At 41.6% G+C, this 21,408-nt stretch overlaps 1 protein-coding gene across 1 annotated transcript in view; it reads left to right on the top strand.

Moving 5' to 3' along the window:
* Positions 1–21,408, top strand: part of TSPAN17 (tetraspanin 17) — a 29,490-nt gene that overhangs the window by 6,221 nt on the left and 1,861 nt on the right. Inside the window, exons 4-7 of the mRNA XM_044661634.1 lie at positions 187–357; positions 4,953–5,078; positions 19,313–19,360; positions 20,655–20,771. Of these exons, the coding sequence (XP_044517569.1) occupies positions 187–357; positions 4,953–5,078; positions 19,313–19,360; positions 20,655–20,771 (462 nt within the window). The remainder of the gene's footprint in view (positions 1–186; positions 358–4,952; positions 5,079–19,312; positions 19,361–20,654; positions 20,772–21,408) is intronic.

Raw genomic sequence — 21,408 nt, 5'->3', positions numbered from 1 at the left:
ATCCAGGACTAGAACCCAGGTTTCCCCACTTCCAGTCTGATTCTCTTTTCACTGCTCCAGCCTGTCTGCCTTAGCTCTTGTCTGTTCCCTCCATGATCTGGGTGGGTGCAAGATTGGGGGTAAGGTCCAAGCTGGATTCTAACATCTTCCGTTCACTCTGTGCCTGTCTCCTCCTCCTCCCCACAGTTCTCAGTGTTCCTCGGCCTCATCTTCTTTCTGGAGCTGGCCACAGGAATCCTGGCCTTTGTGTTCAAGGACTGGATTAGAGACCAGCTCAATTTATTCATCAACAACAACGTCAAGGCCTATCGTGACGATATTGACCTGCAAAACCTCATCGACTTTGCTCAGGAATATGTGAGTCATCATAGTTTCAACTTTGTCCTTGGTCTTACTGTACTCTCAACTTCTCTCCAGTGTGGGTGGTAGAAATAGGAGGGCCAGGAGGGAGATTTCACATTGAGAAGAGAATCCAGCAATTTTATCTCCCAGATAAAGGGTCCTGATCCCTGGGAGCAATCTGATTTAGGTTAGATTAGAGAGAAAGGGGTTTTTTGGGGGGTACGGGGTGTGGGCCGTCTAACTTGATCATTGTCTTCAAGTACAAAGTAATAACTCAAGATTCACATTTCTTTAAGGTCTTTAAGGTCTGTGAAATTCTTTCTTCACAATAAGCTAGTAAGATAGTACATCATAAGAATTATCCCCATTTTACAGAGGAGGAAACAGGCTAAAAGCTGTTAGTTTTGTGACTTGCCTGTGGCTAGTAAGTGTCAAAACTTGCCAGTCTTTAGTTTGAAGAATCACCTTATTCTTCTCTTTGAAAACTGGGACATTTGCCCATCTCCAGTCCAACAGCACATCCTCTGTTGCCCACAATTTCCCAAAGATCACTGTAGGTGGCTCAGCCTGTCCTTTCAGTTCTGATGATATAGCCCATGTAGGCCAGAAATCCAAATCCTGCTCTCAGACGTGATCTTCTTAACCAGCTGTTCACTTCCCAAATCTGCCTTTCTCTTCTGAAGCCTTCACCCTTCCATGGGCTGATGAAAACATCTGGGTCCCTGAGGTCTTTAGTTCCCTTCTTGGCCTCTCCAAATCCTTCATGATGCTTTCTGGGTTCTTCTTGGCAATATTGTTCTATTACATACAAAACACACATTACAATGTATTATATTATAATCTATTCTTCATATTATTCTAAAATCACTAGAAATGTCTAGTTGGACAAAATCTTGAAAGACTTTCTGTCATCCCAAGTCTGTCTGAGAAGACAGCAGGCCTTATTTATTGTTTGTGGTCATGGATAGATTCTCTCCCCAGTACCACCATTCATTTCTTTTTTTCTGGGGTTTGGATCTTTAGTATCATTATAGCATGAGAAGGGGCTTCATCTTCTGAGGGTGCAGTCCCACACATTCTGGAAAAAGCCTCAGAATGTGACATAACTCAAAGGTTCAAGGATCTTTACTTTTCTTCTCTGTGGCATCTTCTTTCATCCTCCAGCCTTCTGACACAAGTTAGTCTCAAATTCTGCCTTGAATTCTTTTTCTTCATTGTTCACAGAAAATAACCTCTTTCCATTGTTTCTAGGAATCTTATTCACACTAATAAGTTGGAGAGCCTATCATAGGTTCTTTTCCTAAAGTCCCTAAGTATACTTTTGAAAAAAATATTTTGGGGGGCAACTAGTTGGCTCAGTGGATTAAGAGCCAGGCCCAGAAATGGGAGGTACTGGGTTCAAATCTGGTCTCAAATAATTCCTCGATGTGTGTGTCCCTTGACAAGTTACTTAATAATATCTCCCCCCTCTCCATTGCCTAGACCTTACTGCTTTTCTGTCTTAGAATCAATATTCAGTATTGATTCTAAGATCAAAGGTAAGGGTTTAAAACAAAATTTTGATAATTGTATTACAGTATAACTGGTTTCTTCTGTAAGCCTATGCATTTTGTTTTATTCATTTAAAAACATTATTTTGAGAAGGGATCCATATGCTTGGCCAGCTAGTTGGCACAGTAGATTGAGTGCCAGACCTGGAGTCTGGAAGATATGAATTCAAATCAGGTCTCAGACACTGACTAGCTGTGTGACCTTGGGCAAGTCATTTAACCCTATCTGCTTCCATTTCCTTCCCTTCATTTCTTTGCCCAGAAAACCCCAAAAAGGGGTCGTGAAGAGTTAACTACTTGAAAAACACCTAAACAACAAGCACTACCACAAGCTTGGGCAAATTGCCAAAGGGGTTCAAGGACCTATAATAAAGGTTAAAAAACTACTGGTATAGTGAGAGAGTCCTTCTGCCCTTTTTACCTTCTCTGGGAGAGAGTCTAGCTGGAATCTTGCATGCATGTACAGAATACTCCTTCCTTTCCTCTTGAAGAATCACAGATACTGAACAGTCTTTAGGTCACTAGAACACTTTCCTCACCCTCTGTGTTTGCTGATATTGGTGGCTCTCGGCCACTGACTCTCACTCCCTGGAGTTTGCAGCTGTCCTGGGGCTCCTGAGCTAGGTGGGCACAGACCCAGACTTTTCCCTCATTCTGCTTAGCTGGCTCTGATTCACAGATCAGCTCTGGCCCTAAAACTCATACAGTAGCTCCCTTCGCCAATGTTTGTGGAAAGATCTGAGGAAGTCTCTAGCCACCTCTGGCCTTTTTTCTTTCTCTAGTCTCCTCATTATTGATTAGATATCAGACACCTACCCCTAGTGCCCCATCCTAAGATGGTGTTTTTTTCTAGTACCCCAGTCCCTCCCACCTACTAGTCCTTACCCTTGTGAAAAGCCCAGAAAAGATCCAAGATCTTTGTTTGGATGTCTTGCCAATGCTCCTAGTTCTCTATTCTTTTGGGAATGCCTGCCCCCTTCCTGATAGAGACTGACTCCCTTCAGGGTCTCACGAAGGGTACTAGGTGGAAGGACCAGAAGTAAAGTCATGATTCTTAACCTAGGGTCCCCTCAGCTTTAAAAAAAAAAAAAAAAAGATGACTATATTTCAACATAATTGACTTATTTGTAATCATATATATTTTATTTTCAGGATTTAAAAACATTTTTCTGTAGAGGGGGCTGGGACACAGAAAAAGTTAAGAATTCTTGAGGTGTAAGATTTTGCCTCCCTGATCTTTAAATCAGCTCCTCTTCAGAATTGGTGACCTTCACCCTCTTTCCTAGGGCTCATTCCTTTTATTGTTTTCTAAACTAATCTGATTCTTATGGACACCACCCTTCAGCCCTGAGCCTCCTGATCTCCTTATTGACTGCTGTCTTTTGGTATCTGGTTCTAGCACTCACTTCCCTCTTTTTCTTCTTCCCTATGTGGCTAAACTTTTCAGAGCAGAATGTTTTTTTCTGGGATTTATTTACAACCTATTGAAGTATTATTTTCAAGATGAAAAAATGTACAAATTCATAGGTTTATAGGATTATGGACTTAGAAGTAGAAGGGACCTCATGGAGGCCATCTCTGGCCATCTAATCCTTTCATTTTTACAGATAAGGGAATCTAGCCCCAGAGAAGGGTAGGGACTTGCCCAAGGTCACATGAGGTATTAAATAACAGATCTGGGATTTGATCCCAGGCCATATTAGGGGGAAGGTCATTTAAAGGGTGTCTTAAATCTATGTTGTCCCAGCTTAGGTTAGGGAGCTGGCTGGGGAAACCTGAGCAATCTAACCTAATCTTTAAAAGAGAGCACTTTAAAGTTTTCCAAATATTTATTATCCCTACTTTATTGATAAAAAACTGAAGGGCATGGGAGTGATGACACCCAATAGCCATACAAGTCATAGGATCATAGAATTTTAGAGTTGGGAAAGATGTGAGAGGGCATTAAGTCCCATCCTTTTTTTTTTTTTTTTTTCAAAAGGAGAAAGCCAGAATTAGAGCAGTTAGGTGGTGTAATAGAGAGATTGTGCCAACCTTAGAGTCAGGAAGATTCTGCTTCCTGAGTTCAAACATGGCCTCAGATATTTCCTAGCTATATGATCTTAAGCAAGACACTTCACCATATTTGCCACCAGTTTCCTCATCTGTCAAATGAGCTGGAGAAGGAAATGGCAAACTCCTCCAGTATCTGCCAAAAAAGCCCCAAATGGGGTTGCAAAGAGTTGGACACCACTGAAATTGACCAAAAACAAGTAGTCAGAACTAAGAATTGAGCCCAGCTCTTCTGTTCCCAAGTCCAGCACTCTTTCTCTTTCCTCTTCAGGCCATAAGTTCAACTGTTTTAGTCCCTCTTGGCCAGAGAGGAAGATCTATCTGAACCCTCTGGAAGAGAAAAAAATATAGACTTAGAGCCAGAAGGAATGTTAGAGGCCATTTCTAGCCATCATTTTACAGATAAAGGAATCTGTGCTCAGAGAAGGGAAGGGACTTACCCCAAGTCACATAAAGTATTAAATGACCATCATTTTATTTTATTGCTTTTAATTTTGTTACTTTATTATATACCTGCTATGTGCTATGCTCTGTAAGTGCGGGTGATACAGAGACAAAAATGACTTAGGTCCTGCCCTCAAGGAGTCTGGACCTAGTTCTCTGTAGCTTTAGGTCTGTTGTTTTTTTTCAAACTCTTTAGTAAAAATAGTTCAAACTCTATCTTAGTAAATAGCTTTTAAGACAGAATGGGCAAGGGCTAGGCAAATGGGGTTAAGGGACTTGCCTGGGGTCAAGCAGCTATGAGGCTAGATTGGAACCCAGGTCCTTCTGACTCTAGGCCTGGTGCTCTATCCTCTGTGCCGCCCCCATTCCTCTGTGCTTTGTTTGCTGTTGGCCAGACTTGGACAGCACTCCCTTACAGGGCAGGGGCCAAAGTTGTGCTTAGGGGCATGTACTCAGCTGTGGCAGAGGCCTGATAGGGTTCAGGCATTGGGGATTGGGGATCTCTCTCCTGGGGAAGGGAGGAATCTTGTCACAATCTCTCATCTGGGTTCCTCTTCCTTCCAGTGGTCGTGCTGTGGAGCCCGAGGGCCCAGCGACTGGAACCTCAACATCTATTTTAACTGCACTGACTGGAACCCCAGCCGTGAGCGCTGTGGGGTGCCCTTCTCCTGCTGTGTCAAGGATCCTGCGGTGAGCGGGGACTAGGGTGTGAGTGGGGGGTGGCCAGGGCCTATGGACAAAACTCTAGTGTTGGGGACAAGGGTTGAAAGAAACTTCTGCTCCCTGGGCTTCTTCCTCTCTGTTCCTGAGCTCTGTAGGCTTCAGCTTCTTTCTACCCAGAGCCCACCTTGTTAGCACGGATAGTCATCTTTCTTGGCTTATGGATTAGACAGTGGTTGCCTTCTTACCTTAGAGGCGGAGGCTGTAAGAAAGATGAACTGGTATTCCTTTTGGCCTTAGTTTGGAAAGCATCATTAGGTGAGCAAAGATCCTTTCACCCTCCCTTCAAAACCAAATCAAACAAACAAACAAAAATTGAGGGAAAATCTGATGGGGAAAAAAATGCTTAGATTATCCAAGTCTCTCCATTCATCTGCATTTGTGGAAATGTGAAATGGCAGAACTAGAAGGGGCCTTTGAATGTGGAACATATCAGGCCTCAAAGGAATCTTAGGACACAGAATGTTGTAAGTGGAAGAGACCTTAGGACATAGAATGTTAGAGTTCGGAGGAAACTTAGAACATAGAATATCAGAACTGGGAGGGCCCCATAAGATTTAAATTAATGTCCAACACTCCAAGAATTATATTTTATAGAGTTTATTAATATTCACTTGAAGTAGAAGGAATAAAAAGGAAATAGAAGTAAAAAAACCTAATTATCTAACAAAATTATTAGAACCGTGGGAGCAAGGTCTCCTGCCTCTTGCCTCACCTCACCTCACCTCCACAGCACACTGTCACTGTAAAAAAGCCCCAGAGGTGGGGCTACACCAAATTTATATCCTGCCTAGGTCAGCACCTAACGTGAGGAGAGTGGAGTGCTGGGAATTGTAGGTCTAGGTTTCAGATTCCAATTACACAACTCCCCCCCACCCCACCCCTCGTGATTCCCATGGAAAATGAGCATGTAGAAATCTCCCAGATTTACATGCCTAGTTTCCCCATGGAATCAGTACACATAACCAACTTATATCTCTAAAGATCTTCGACTAGAGGTACATACAATATTGCACTTTCTAGGGGGAAATTACAATAATTTGCAGATAAGAGGGAAATGAAAGAGAACAGAACTAATGATTGCTAGGTGCATTGACAAAAAGCCAGTTAGAGGGCAGTCCCCTTTGGCATAAGAGTGTATATTCAAAATAAATGCATTCAACCCTGTCCTCCCCACCTCTCCAGTTCAATTTCACTACATCCCAACGTTCATTCTGGTTCTTTTGGTGCAGTGTGAGGTTTCTGCAGGCATCTCCATGGCACCTTCTCCAAATAGTTCACTTTCTTGATTAGGGGAGGTAGCAAGTTTCTTAAAATTACTCTCAAACAAGAAAAATTTCATAAATCTAGAATTATATGACAATTATATAATCCCCTCTTAGGAGGATATTGAAAAACACACAGATCACTCAGGGATACATGGCTGAGTTATGAGGTATCGGAATCAATTGTTAAAAGGAAGTCAAAAACAAAATAAAAATATAGAAGCAAAGAAAAACAAAATTAAATAGTATATAAAAATTCTGAGTAAGTAAGAATAAGCCCATAATAAGGCCTAGAATCAGGGCCCAATAAAGTGATTTATGTCCCATAAGCCTGTAGGACCATTGCAGCAATATGCACTTACCCAGTCAGCAGCCAGGACTATAGAAAACTGTCCACACTATGAAAGACAGAAGAAGAACTAGATTTTTTTTAAAAACCCTTACCTTCTGTCTTGGAATCAATACTGTGTATTGGTTCCAAGGCAGAAGAGTGGTCAGGGTAGGCCCAGGGTCACACAGCTGGGAAGTGTCTGAGGCCAGAGTTGAACTTTGGACCTCCCATCTGTAGGCCTGGCTCTCAATCCACTGAGCTACCCAGCTACCCTCAGGGACTAGATTTTTGCAATAAATGGGAAATACCATTCCCTGGTCTGATTTTACCTTTGTTCTCAGGGATAGGGGAGCCAATATTCTAGCCAAACTGAGATACTTTGTCTGAATCTGGCACGAGGAAATCCTGCGTCTGATGTTGTCAAATAGCTGCTCCTCGAGCCCCAAAGCAAGTCCTCTGTCTTGGTGCAGATTCTCATCCATCCCACTGGGATTGGTTGGTCTTCTTGACCTTGTGCTTCTTGGCACTGTATAATGGCTCTTTTGTGATCCCTTCTCCTGGAATCAGACACAGTCATTAATCAAAGTCCCATAATATTTAACAACCAATGGCAGGTTTCCGTGGTCTAAAGCTTTTGGGTATGCATTGATATTAGGGCTAATGTATATTGTAAACTTATATTAGTACAAAATCAAAAAACCATTAATACTGGTAATGTGCTTTAAGTACAAAAAATGAGAGAAAAAAGAAAACTCAAATACTCTATTGCACATACAAAGAAAAACAATAATAAAATTAAAAAAAAATCAAAAACATATAGTTCACAATCACTGACATCTCTAATCCAGGCATAGGACAGTACAAATAAAGATAGTAGGACTGTGCAAATAAAAACAGTGTAACAGAATGCATATCTAATAAGCAAAACACAGTAACTTAAATTGACATAGTGTAACAGAATGTATTAGATTAGATCAATATGGGAATTTAACAAAACAAAATTAAAGCTTAAAATAAACAATCAGCAAATACAATATATGTGACAAGATACAGTCACTTAGTATCAGTAGAGAGTACTCTTTACATGAGTACCAAGAGTCCTTTTCTCCAATTTTGATAGCCATTGGAGTGGTTAACAGTACTTGAAATGGACCTTCCCAGGCAGGCTGAGTGCACAGGAAGTTCTTTATATATACCTTGTCTCCTGGATGTAAGTCATGGAGCGAGAAGTCTATAGGACCTGTTTGTACAGCTGCTCTGGATTCATGGAGTTCTCACAATTTGATTTGCAAATTCTATATATATGAGGCAATAGAAGTGTCTCCCTGTAATAGTGACGTGTATGCAGAAGAGAAAGGCTTAGCCTGCATAGGGGGATGTCCAAAAAGTATCTCAAATGGTGAGATGTGTAAATCTCCCCCTTCCACTTCCAAACAACTCTCAGGTGGGCAATCAGCAGTGGGAGAAAAGTGATGCGTACAGCAGGACCCCCAGGCAGTTAGTGAGGGAGGCAGAAGCAGCAGGCAGCAGCAGCAGTAGCAGCTAGAGTTCCCCAGATTGGGGATGGTGAGAAGACCGTGGCAGGAGAGAAACACGGTTTTTTCAAACTAAACCAATCACTTAGTAAGGGTCCTAAATTCCAGACTTTTGGTCACCATAAATGTAAGATTTAAATTAATATCCAACACTCCAAGAATTATATTTTATAGAGTTTATTAATAATCCCTTGAAGTAGAGGAATAAAAAGGAAAAGAAGTAAAAAAAAAACTAATTATCTAACAAAATTAAAACCATGTGAGCAAGTTCTCCTGCCTCTTGCCTCACCTCACCTCCACAGTGTGCTATTGCCAAAAAAAAAGCCTGAGAGGTGGGGCTACACCAAATTTACATCCTGTCTACATCAGCATGTAACATGAGAAGGAGAGTGGGGTGCTGGGAATTGTATCAGTTCTGGGATTCAGATTCCAATTACACAGCCCTTAGAAAATAGAATATTAGGTCTTGGGGGATCCTTAGACCACAGAATGTCAGAGTTGAGAAGGCCCTTATAATATAGAGTGTCAGGTTTGGTGGAGAACCTTAGAATGTAAGTTCTGGTGGGGACCTTAGAATACAGAATATTAGTTCTGGGGAAGAACTTAGAACATAGAATGTCAGAGTTGGGAGGACTCTTGGAAAATAGAATATCAGGTCTGGGGGGAACCTTAGAAAATAGAGTATCAGGTTTGTGGGGCACCTTAGAAAATAGAATGTCAGAGTTGGGTGGGCTCCTGATACTTCACACTTCTGTAGTACTTTTACATTTACAGTAGGCTTGTGAGGCGGTTACAAGTGAAGGCCCAGAGAGGAAATATGACCTGCCCAGGCATACCAGTAGAAATTGCTGGAACCAAGAATTGAGTGCAGATCTAATGACTCTGAAGCTGGTACTCTGTCCGTTATATTCAGCAGTCTCTTAACCTCATGATGCACTGATACTGGGAAATAAAATTTAAAAATATATTTTGATTAAAACTAAAAATAAGGGGCAAGTAGGTGTCTCAGAGTATAGAATGCCAGGCCTGGAGTTGTGGGGTATCTTCCTGTCTATCTGTAGATTGACTTTGAGGGGTCCTCAGGCCTACGGTAGATTAACCTAGAAGCATCAAGACAGCCTGGGGAAGCTTAGCACTAATTTTATAAATTAGGAGAATGTCAGAGTTGGATGAAATCTTAGAGGTCTCTAGGGTACAAGGTACCTGGTCAGGAGTTCCCCTGACTGCATCCCTGATGAGTGGTCCTCTAGCCTCTCCAGTGTCTCTTTGAAGACCTTCCATGATAGGAGTTTTCTCTCTCACTGTCTCTCAAGGCAGCTCGTTCTGCTTTTGAAGGACTCATAATGAAAAGGTTTTTCCTTATATGGAGCCAAAATATCTGCTCCTTGTGATCACTAGAGCTAATTCTGCCCTCTGGGGCCAAGCAAAACAAATCTAATCCCTTTTCCCCATGACAGTCTCTTGGATACTAATGATCATAGTATTCCATTTCAGAATGGGAGAAAACCTTTGAGATTATCTCGCATGAACTCCTCATTTTACATATGACATAAATGAGGACGAAAGTGAAATCATTTGTTCAAGGTCATTTTGAAGACAATTTTCACTCTCTTTTAAGCCAGTTCTTCTAGCTGTCTTCAGGTATCACAGTTTCCTGGCCTTTCCCGTGCTAGTCACATTCTGAGGACAGTCCTCCAGCTTGTTGGTGATCTTTTTGAAATATAATATCCAGAAGTAGACATGTTCCATGAGATACTGTCTCACTAAGTCTCCTTTGTTCCTGAGGCCTTGTGAATATGAGGAGTATATTAGATTCTAGAAATTGTTGGGAGAAACAAGAGAATAAGAACTAGGTCTGGATTTATAGCCTAAACATCTTTTAGGCCAATTCTTTTTTCTTTTTCTTTCTTTCTTTTTTTTTTTTTAAAACCCTCACCTTTTGAATTAGAATCAATACTCTGGGCCTGGCTCTCTATGTGCTGAGCCACCTAGCTGCCCTCAGGCCAATTCTTTAAAAAATATATTTTGATTAAAACTAAAAATAAGGGGCAGGTAGGTGTCTCAGAGTATAGAATGCCAGGCCTAGAGTCAGGAAGTCCTGGGATCAAATGTGGCCTCAGACACTTCCTAGTTGTGTGACTCTGGGCAAGTCACTCAACCTCATTTGCCTAACCCTTTGTCTTTTTGTCTTAGATTCTTACTAAGACAGAAAGTAAGGGCTTTAAATTAAAACAAAATAAAATAGAATCACTTACATAGCAAAACTCAGTATAATCCTACAGGGGAAAAAATGGATATTTAATGAAATAGGATTTTTATGCATTTCTAAAATTTCTAAAGTTGAATAGGAAATTTTAACATTCAGAATAAAAAGATAAACATGAGTGAGAAATCATAAAAGATTTGAAAAAGAAAAAAAAAAGTTTTTGCCCAGCTTGGCAATACTCACGTCTAGTCCCTGCTCCTGGTGAGGCTGAGGTGGGTGGATCACTCAGGCTGGGGAATTCTGAGTTGCAGCAGGGCCAGAGATGACCTCATGCTTGCACTATGTTTTTCACCAATAAGGTGAGCCCTGGGCAGTGGAGGCCCAGGCCATCCATCACATCCTGGGACATGACCAGTCATCTTGACTTTTGTCCCACCCCCGGACTTCAATGACTCTGGAATTTTGATTGATGGCTTTGTTCAACTTTGCCTCTCTTAAATCCAGTTTATGCCTGAGTGAAAATATATTACCCAGTGGGTACGCAGTACAGCCCTGCGTGTGAAGGGCAACCACCAGAATCCCTGGGGAGTGGAGGCCCAGGGTGCAGGATATTCTCAGGCTCCGTTTGGCACTATTTACAGTAAATACAGGAAGATGCCATCTGGTATTCTTTGGTTCCTCATACACATGACTTCGGAGCATTAGGGGACAGCCCTGTGGGACAAAGGATGTTTTTATTTATAATATATTAATTATATATAACAATATAGAATACATAATTATATATAATATATTAATGCATTATATATAATTATACTATATGGTGGGATTTTACCATTTAAGGATGGATTTTGGATATGATGTGTTCATAGAGACTGATATAATAGGAAGGGTGCCTGACAGAGGCAGGGTTCAAATCTTGGTTCAGCCCCTTGCTTACTGTGTGACACTGGGCAAGTTATTTAACATCTGTGAACCTCCCTTTCTACGTCTGTATAACCAAGCATCAATCAATCCAAAAACATGTTAAGACCAATTATATCAGCTGATAGGAGAATTTTAATTTTACTAGATCTAAATAAAGTACATTTCAAATTTTAATATATAAATAATAAGCTACTATAATTTCTTCCATCTGTACAAATGCATTTTCTTTTTTTTTTAAACTCTCACCTTCCATCTTAGAATCAATACTGTATATTGGTTCTAAGGCAGAAGAGCGGTAAGGACTAGGCAATGGGGGTTAAGTGACTTGCCCAGGGTCGTCACACACCTAGGAAGTGTCTGAGGTCAAATTTGAACCCAGAAACACCTATTTCCAGGTCTGGCTCTCAATCTACTGAGCCACCTAGCTGTCCCTGTACATTTTAAATATAAATAATTATAAGCAGTTATTATTTTACTTTGAAATAAAAAATTTTAACTACTATCTCTAAACTATAAAAATGGATGTTGTTAAGTGATGCAGCTCAGGCCCTTGAGGTCTTTTAAAATTTTAGTTCTTCTCATGTTAAGTGGTTGCTATGTTCCAGGCACTGTGCTAGGGATACTAAGACAAAAATGAAACAACTCCTGCCCTTCAGGAGCTTACATTCTACTGGGGGCTGTGACATGAGATACATGCTGTACTAGGTCTTTTCAGGAGGGAGCCACTAGCAGCCAGGGGATCAGGAAAGGTGCATGTTGGGGCTGAGTTTTGAAGGAAACTCGTTGGGATTCTAAGAGGTAGTGGGAAGGGAAGAGAAAGGGAGGGAAGGAAATTAGCATTTGCTAAGTACCTCCTACATGCTGGGTGCTACGCTAAGCACTTTAAAAATATTGTCATATTGAATAGTAATATGATAACAACCCTGTTGGGTGGGTGCTTTTGTCATCTCCATTTTACAGTTGAGGAAACTGAATCAGGCAAGCTCAGAGACTTGGCCCAGGGTCAGTCAGCAGTAAGTGTCGGAGGCTCAGGAAGGGGAGTCTTGGGGTGCCCCCTAGCTGCCTCCAGACGTGGGGGAGGAAGGGTTGTATTGTACATGGATCATAGATTTAGAGTTGGAAGGGACTGCAGAGATCATCTAATCCACCCTCCTCATTTTACACAGAGGAGGAAACTGATGCCCCAAGAGGTAAGTGACTCACCTAAGGCTCCACAGGGAATAATTTTAGATTTGAATTCTTGTCTTCTTCTTCCAGATCCAGTTACTTCCATTAAACTACTGCTGCCCCTCCCTGGAAGTGGTCTTAGATATTATCTAATTCAGTGGTGTCAAACTCAAATAGAAACAGGGCCCACTGAGCCTTATATTGCAGTGGCTCTATACTCCACTAAACTCCATAAAACACTCCAGTATCTTTTTTTTTTTCTTTTAAACCTTTATTTTCTGTCTTAGAATCAATACTGTGTATTGGTTTCAAGGCAGAAGAGTAGTAAGGGCTAGGCAATGGGCGTTAAATGACTTGCCCAGGGTCACCCAGCTAAGAAGTGTCTGGGCTCAGATTTGAACCCAGGACATCCTGCCTCAATTCTCTGAGCCAACTAGCTGCCCCCACTCTACTATCTTTGCCAAGATAACCCTAAATGGGGTCATGGGGAGTTGGACATGAGGGAAAAATGACTGAACTGACAACAAAAGCCACACATGAGGCACTCTGTGGGTCACATATTGATTTAGAAAACCATATATTAAAGTCGTTCATGTTTTGTTTTACTTTATTAAATATTTCCAATTACATTTTAATCTAGTTTAGGCTACAGAGGGAAGTGTTGTATGCTTCTTTAATTCCCATGGCCTTTGATACCTTTGATCAAATCCATTCCTTTTGCAGATGAAGCTAAAGGACTCAGGGAGTAAGTGCTGGAGCTGAGATTGAATCCAGATCCTCTGGCTTCCAAACCTGGTGCTCTTTCCATTGTACTACACTGCCTGGAGGTAGCTTGTGGTGCCTTAGATAGAGCCCTGGGCCTGAAGTCAGAATGATCTGAGCTCAAATCCAACTTCACACTCTTACTAGCCTTTGTGACCCTGGGCAAGTCACTTCATCCTGTTTACCTCAGTTTCTTCATCTGTGAAATGAACTGGAAAAGGAACCATCCAACCCCACACTCTGATCCCAAATGGGGTCACAAAGAATTGGGCACAACTAAAAGCTGACCTACCACAACAAAACACTTATTCCCTTCCAGTTCCCCAGTACAGTCTGCTACCTTCTTCATAGGTCTGCTGTCAGGCAAATGTATATAGGTGCTATATGCTTCCAGCGTGTGTATGTGTTAGGGTAAGGAACACATTCCATAACCTCCCCAGCCCCCCTTTCTCCATTCCCCCAAATACCCTGGGAAATGCACGGATTATTTTAGACTTCCACCAAAAGGAGCTAAAAGAAATATTTGTGCACTCTGAGGGTTCATCCTTTATTTATCTGGGGATCAGGCTACCTGGAATGAGCCTATTCCTTGGGGGAAGGGAGGCAGTGGAATATATAATTGGGCCAAGTGAGGGGTCAGGGGAAGCCCTGAACTCTGGTTTTCAGTCCCAGCTATGTGACTTTGGGCAAGGGGAATTGGATAAGATTACCTTTAAAATTCCTTTCAGGGGGATGCTAGGTGGCTCAGTAGAGAGAGCCAGGTCTAGAGACAGGAGGTCCTGAGTTCAGACCTGGTCTCAGATACTTCCCAGCTGTGTGACCCTGGGCAAGTCACTTAACCCCCATTGCCTAGCCCTTACTGCTCTTCTGCCTTGAAGCCAATAGTATCCATTCTAAGACGGAAGTGTGTAATTGGGTTTTGCTCCCCAGAACTCTCTTTCCCAGCATCCCATTTGTGTATTTACGCTAACTTACTAATGTAGGGAAGATGTAAGTTTTGTGTAGCTCCTCCTTCTCTCTTTTCCTGGGAATGTGGTTTGTGGAGGTTGGAGTGAGAGCCAGGCAGGAGAAGTTTACTCACATGGTCATACTTAAGTTCTGTACTTTCTTCTTTTATTTCTTCTACTTTGTGATTACTAATAAATCTTGTAAAATATAATACTTGGAGTAATTGGATATTAATCTAAATCTTTTTTTAAACTCAGAACTGATCTTTATTTATCTAAAAAGTTCGTTCATTTATTTATTTATTTGTTTATTTGGTTTTGAATGTTTTTCCATGGTTACATGAATCATGTTCTTTCCCTCCCCTCCTCCCACCCCACTCCCATAGCCAATGCGAAATTCCACTGGGTTTTACATGTGTCATTGATCAAGACCTATTTCCATATTATTAATATTTGCATTAGGGTGATCATTTAGAGTCTACATCCCCAGTCATGTCTCCATTGAACCATGTGATCAAGCAGTTGTTTTTCTTCTGTGTTTCTACTTCCACAATTCTTTCTCTGGATGTGGATAGTGTTCTTATAAGTCCCTTAGAGTTGTCCTGGATCCTTGCATTGCTGCTGGTAGAAGAGTCTATTATATTCGATTGTGCCACAGTGTATCAGTCTCTGTGTACAATGTTCTCCTGGTTCTGTTCCTTTCACTCTGCATTAATTCCTGGATGTCATTCCAGTTCACATGGAATTCCTCCAGTTCATTATTCGTTTCAGCATAATAGTATTTCGTCACCAACAGATACCACAATTTGTTCAGCTATTCCCCAATCGAAGGGCATCCCCTCATTTTCCAGTTTTTTGCTATCATAAAGAGTGTGGCTATAAATATTTTTGTACAAGTCTTTTTCCCTATGATCTTTTAGGGGTATAAACCCAGCAGTAGTATGACTGGATCAAAGGGCAGGCAGTCTTAATGCCCTTTGAGCCTAGTTCCAAATTGCCATCCAGAATGGTTGGATCAATTCACAGCTCCACCAGCAATGCATTAGTGTCCCAATTTTGCCACATCCCCACCAACATTTATTACTTTCCTTTGCTGTCATATGAGCCAATCTGCTAGGTGTGGGGTGGTACCTCAGAGGTGTTTTTATTTGCATTTCTCTAATTATAAGAGATTTAGAACACTTTTTTCATGTGCTTATTGATAGTTTTGATTTCTTTATCTGAAAATTGCCTATTCATGTCCTTTACCCATTTATCAACTGGGGAATGGCTTGATTTTTTTTTTGTACAATTGATTTACTCCTTATAAATTTGAGTAATTAGACCTATTAATTTAAATCTTACAGAAGGTAAGGGTTTAAAAAAAATTCCCTCCAACATTTCTACTTTCTAAGGTTTCTTTCAACCCTAGTATCCTATTGTGTGTTCTAATACCCCTTCCAGCTGTGAACATCCTATACTTTACTTTCTAAGGGTTTTCCCAGTTCTGGGAAACATTCTTTGTTGTAGTTTGAGGACCTGTTTAGCAGAAACATTCCCTGATTCTGATTAGGAAATAGCTGTGGTTTTACTCTAAATAAGGGTTTGTAAACTTGGGGCCCATGAAAAATTTTTTTTAAACTCTTACCTTCCATTTTAGAATTGATACCAAGTATTAGTTCTAGGGCAGAAGAGTGGTAAAAGGTAGGCAAAGGGGGGTGTGTTGGGGGTGGGGGAGGGTGTTAATTGACCTGCCTAGGATCACACATCAATGAAGTATTTGAGGCCATATTTGAACCCAGGACTTCCCATCTCTAGGTCTGGCTCTCAATCCCCTGAGCTACCTACCCCACCCTCACTGTTGCACCACCCCCTTCCCTACCCCCCCAACTTGCTTTAAAAACGATTTGTTAGTTATTTCACTGAGAAAGGGTCTAGCAGGATGCCAAAGGGGGCCATGGCATAAAAAAGGTTAAAAACTGTGCATTAACAATATTTGAAATACAGGACATTCCAACTAAAGAAGTCAGATCAAAGACCCAAAAGATCACAAGCCAAGAACACCAATCTTACTGGAGCCCTATCCTATAGCCAGTGCATTTAAGTGCCTATGCCAGGCAATGAGGATTCACAGACATCAATGAAATAGTTTCTACCTACCCATAAGGAGTTTATAAATTCCATAGTGAATAGGAAAACAGAAGCCCAGAGATTTTTAGAGATTTTTTTTCCTAGGTTCTGATACCTTGACCTGTTTAAAGAGGTTGATACCTGATTGAAAGATCTCCTGGAACAATGTCTACAATTATAAGTGTTGTAAAGATAAACAGCTTTTGAAAGTCTTAGGAATTCTGATCAACAGAACCAATCACCATTCCAATGGACTCATGATAAAACATGATATCCATCTCCAAGTAGAGAGCAGATGCACTCAAGTTTCCCTCTCTCCTTCCCTTCCTTTTTTCCTTCCCCTGGCTAGTGTCAAGAGATTTGTTTTACTTGATTTACTTGTGATGCATTTTGTTTTTCTTGCTTTCTTCACTGAGTGTAGAAAAGGTAGGAGGAAGAGAATTTGGAATTAAAAGTTAAATCAGGTTGAATTACAGAATTAAAAAAAAGAAAGGTTTCCTTTAGGTAATGATGTCTTATTTAGAAGATTTAGCATTTTGACATAAATGAAGTACTCACCCTTGCTGCCCATATTTTTACGAAGAGTTTCAGATACTCCAGTAATAATTTTTTAAAAATAAGTTTTATTTTTATTTAATATACAATTTTGTTTCCTAGTACTTCCAGTTCTTCTCCTTCCTTCTTCCCAGAGTCAGATAGAAAAAAAAGTTCCACAAAACTAAACAGCTTTTTTTGGGGGGGTAGAGGGAGAGTCTGATGTTGCATACAGTATTTCACCCCTTCACTTTTTTTTATGTAACAGTTTTAATTTTGTATGTAAAAATGTCTGACATTCTTAAAAAATTTTTTTTGAGTTCCATATTCTTTCTCTCTCTCCTCTCCCTGCCCATGAGAAGGCAAATAATTTGATATGGAATATACATGTTAAGTCATGAAAACATATTTCCATATTAGCCATGTTGTGAAAGCAAACACAAACAAAAAACAAGAAAAATAAAGAAAAAATAGGCCTCAGTCTGCATTCAGACTCCATCCGTTCTTTCTCTGGAGGTGGATAACATTTTTCATTACAAATTCTTTGGAATTATCTTAGAATGTTGTATGCTGAGAATAGCAAAGCCCTTTACAGTTGATCAATGTGCAATATTGCTGTTTTTGTACAATATTCTCCTGTTTCTGCTCCCTTCACTTTGCAACAGTTTATGTAAGTCTTTCTAAGATATCCTGAAACCATCTTGCTCATTATTTCTTATAGTGCAATAGTATTCCATTACAATCATACCACAATTCTCCAATTGATGGGCACCCCCTCAACTTCCAATTCTTTGCCATCACAAAAGGAGTTGCTTTAAGTTTATATAAACCCTTTTCCCTTAAAAAAAAATGTCCTTGGGATACAGATCTAGTAGTATTATTGCTGGGTCAAAGGGTATGCACAGTTTTCTAACCCTTTGGGCATAGTTCCAAATTGTCTCCAAAATAGTCGAATCAGTTTACAACTCTACCAAAAGTGCATTAATATCCCAATTTTCCCATATCCCCTCTTAACATTTGCCATTTGCCATTTCTGTCATGTTAGTCAATCTGATAGATATAACATGGCACCTTGGAGTTGTTTTAATGTGCATTTCTCTAATTGATAATGATTTAGAGCATTTTTTCATTACCATACATAGCTTTGATTTCTTCTTCTGAAAACTGCCTGTTCATATCCTTTGGCCACTTATCAATTAGGGAATCACACTCTCACTTCTGCAGAGAATTGGGGGGAGATGTTTTCTCACATCCATCATTCTTGGTGTGTAAGGAGGCCTTTCTTTTTGCCATAGAATTCTATGGGGTATATACCTCCTGGTGGACTTTTTTTTTAAACCCTTACCTTCCGTCTTGGAGCCAATACTGTGTATTGGCTCCAATGCAGAAGAGTGATAAGGGTAGGCAATGGGGGTCAAGTGACTTGCCCAGGGTCACACAGCTGGGAAGTGTCTGAGGCCAGATTTGAACCTAGGACCTCCCGTCTCTAGGCCTGGCTCTCAATTGACTGAGCTACCCAACTGCCCCCTCCTGGTGGTCTTTTAAAGGTTATGTTTAAATTATTTTCATAGCATAACTCCAAGTGATTTTCCAGAATAATTATATCAGTTCACAGCTCTACCAACAATGAATTAGTGCTCTCCTCTTTCCTTGATCCCTCTAATATTACCTATTCCCATCCGTTGTCAGCTTTGTCAGTTTGGCCCTAGCCATAAATAACTTAGAGATTGATTGATGGCCAGGGTCTAAATGGGTATTGCCATGTTCCGGGTGCTGCAGGCTGCTCTTTGCTCAGGGGCTCTCTTATCCCCTACAGGTCCTTTTAAAATTCTAAAGGGTCTTGGCCCAACCCACATGGGTCTTTTCCCATCATGTAGAACTTGGTCCAGGTCAACCTGCTTTTCCCTTGTGCTGCTCCTGAAGGCAAGACAGAATAGACCAATCCTTGGATCCTGCCTTCAGGAAACTGATGGTATACTAGGAGTGAGAACCCCATAAGATAGATTAGAGCTGGAAAGAACTCTTAGGAACTGTCTAGTCTGACATATAAAATTTTTAGATGAGGAAACTGAGGCTTAGAGAAGTTAAGTGACTTTTTGTTAATTAGTGGCAGAACCTGGGGCCTCTGCCTGCTGACACTGGCTTTTACTACCAGGCTGGGGATGGCCTGAGGGGTATGGTGTGATGGGCTGAGCAAGGTTGTGAAGTAGAGCAGTACCCTAGAAATAAGGAGAATGCAAGCTCGAGTCTTCATGGGAGGAACTGCCAACTCTCCTTTGTATTTGTTTCCCCAGCTTCTAGCAAAGTGTCTAATACATAGTAGGCACTTCATAAATCAATATTGGTTGGTCATTTGGTTGATTTATTGGTTAAAGGATGGGGTAGAGATCCAATCACTAATAAGTCTTTGTTTTTCCTTAGGAGGATGTGCTCAATACCCAGTGTGGCTATGATGTCCGGCTCAAACTGGTGAGGGGGCAGTGTGGGACTGAGGGCCTCTGGGGGTGGCAGGAGGATGGTTAGTAAATAAGGCTGCTATTTGGTAATCTCAGGGCTAGTGTGGCCCATGCAGGAAGCCGTTTGAACTGGAGCTTAGACTGTGGCAGGGTTGGGGATGAAGGGAGGTATGTGTGACGTGACTCTGGGACAGCTTCATCACCTGGAAAATTTGGGGCTTGCTCTGGAGGCTTACAATCAATACTAGGTATTGGTTCCAACTCAGAAGAGCTGTATGGGCCAGGCAGTGGGGGTTAAGTGACTTGCCCAGGGTTGCATAGTGAGGAAGTGTCTGAGGCCAGTTTTGAACCCAGGACTTCCCATCTCTGAGCCTGGCTCTCCATCCACTGGGCCACCCAGCTGCCCCCTCCCAGAGCTCTTCTAAGAGCACAGTGGTGCAGGGTAGAGTAGTGTAAGAATAATAACTTGCCTTGGAGAAGGTGGGCTAGAGCCAGTCTGTGCATGAATCTAAATGACAGAAAAGTTGTAGAGTCCAAAGGAAGTCACTGAGAAGCTTCTCTGGGTAGAGAGCTGGGCCTAGAGGCAGGAAGACTCCTCTTCCTGAGCTAAAATCTGGCCTCAGACACTTCTTAGCTGCGTGGCCCTGGGCAAGTCATTTAACCCTGTTTGCCTCAGTTTCCTGAGTTGGAGAAGGAGATGGAAAACTGCTCCAGGATCTCTGACAAGAAAACCCCAAATGGGATCACAGAGAGTTGGGTGAGACTGAAAAACAACTGAACAGTAACAAAGAGAAGCTTCTAGGAAGTTGCCTGGTGTTGGGGTGTGGAGGGCCACTTGAAGCTACAGGATGGGGAAGACTAATGGCAGGAAGATCAATTAAGAGACTGTTATAGTTGGGTACATGCAAATGAATGAGCCAGTCTGAGCCCCAGTTTCCTTATCTATAAGTGAGGACAATAATACCTACCATGTGTAGTTTGTTTATTTGTTTTTTTAAATTTAAAACCCTTACCTTCCATCTTGGAGTCAATACTGTGTATTGGTTCCAAGGCAGAAGAGTGGTAAGGGCCAGGCAGTGGGGGTTAAGTGACTTGCCCAGGGTCACCCAGCTAGGAAGAGTCTGAGGCCATATTTGAACCCAGTACTTCCCATCTCTAGGCCTGGCTCTCAATCCACTGAGCTACCCAGCTGCCCCCTATCAGGTGTAGTTTTGAGGAAGCCCTTTGTAAGCAATGTCGGGGTTTGTGGGAAGGCCACGATGATCATGTGTGGACATGTGTGTTCATTGCTTGTGTTTGATTCAAAGGAACTGGAGCAGCAGAGCTTCATCCACACTAAAGGCTGCGTGGGCCAGTTTGAAAAATGGCTTCAAGACAACCTGGTTGTGGTGGCTGGGGTCTTTGTGGGCATCGCCATGCTTCAGGTACCAAAGGCTGGGCCTGGTGTGGGGGGCCTTCTGTAAGCACTGACCCACTCCGGCTAGCCCCATTGCTGAGGCTTGGTTCAGGTCCACCAGCCATTTCCTTGTGCTGGATCCTGAGGGGAGTCAGGGGAGGCCGAGCTTTGGGCCTTGAGGGGTGTCAGAGAGGCCAAGCCTTGGGTCTTCCTCTCAGGCAACTGACAGTATTTTAGGAGCAAGAGGGCCCATAAGATAGATCAGAGCCGGAACGGACTCTTAGGACCTATCTAGTCCAATATTCTTCTTTTCCAGTTGAGGAAACTGAGGCCTCGAGAAGTTAAAAGCCTTCTCATTAACCTGGGGTCCTTGATTACAAATCCAGCACAATTTCTTTTCTTTTCTTTTCTTTTTTTTTAAACCCTTACTGTAGCATCCATGTTTCTGAGAGGGGTTCAAGCTGCATCACAGAATCTCTCAGAAACATGGATGCTACATTACTTTTTTTTTTTTTTTTAAACCCTCACCTTCCATCTTGGAGTCAATACTGTGTATTGGCTCCAAGGCAGAAGAGTGGTAAGGGTAGGCAATGGGGGTCAAGTGACTTGCCCAGGGTCACACAGTACATTACTTTCTATCTTAGACTCAATACTGGGTATTGATT

This window comes from Gracilinanus agilis, chromosome 2, assembly GCF_016433145.1.
Source record: "Gracilinanus agilis isolate LMUSP501 chromosome 2, AgileGrace, whole genome shotgun sequence".
Lineage (NCBI taxonomy): Eukaryota > Metazoa > Chordata > Mammalia > Didelphimorphia > Didelphidae > Gracilinanus > Gracilinanus agilis.
Note: the sequence above shows the minus strand (reverse complement) of the source record. Positions and strands in the feature narration are given on the sequence as shown.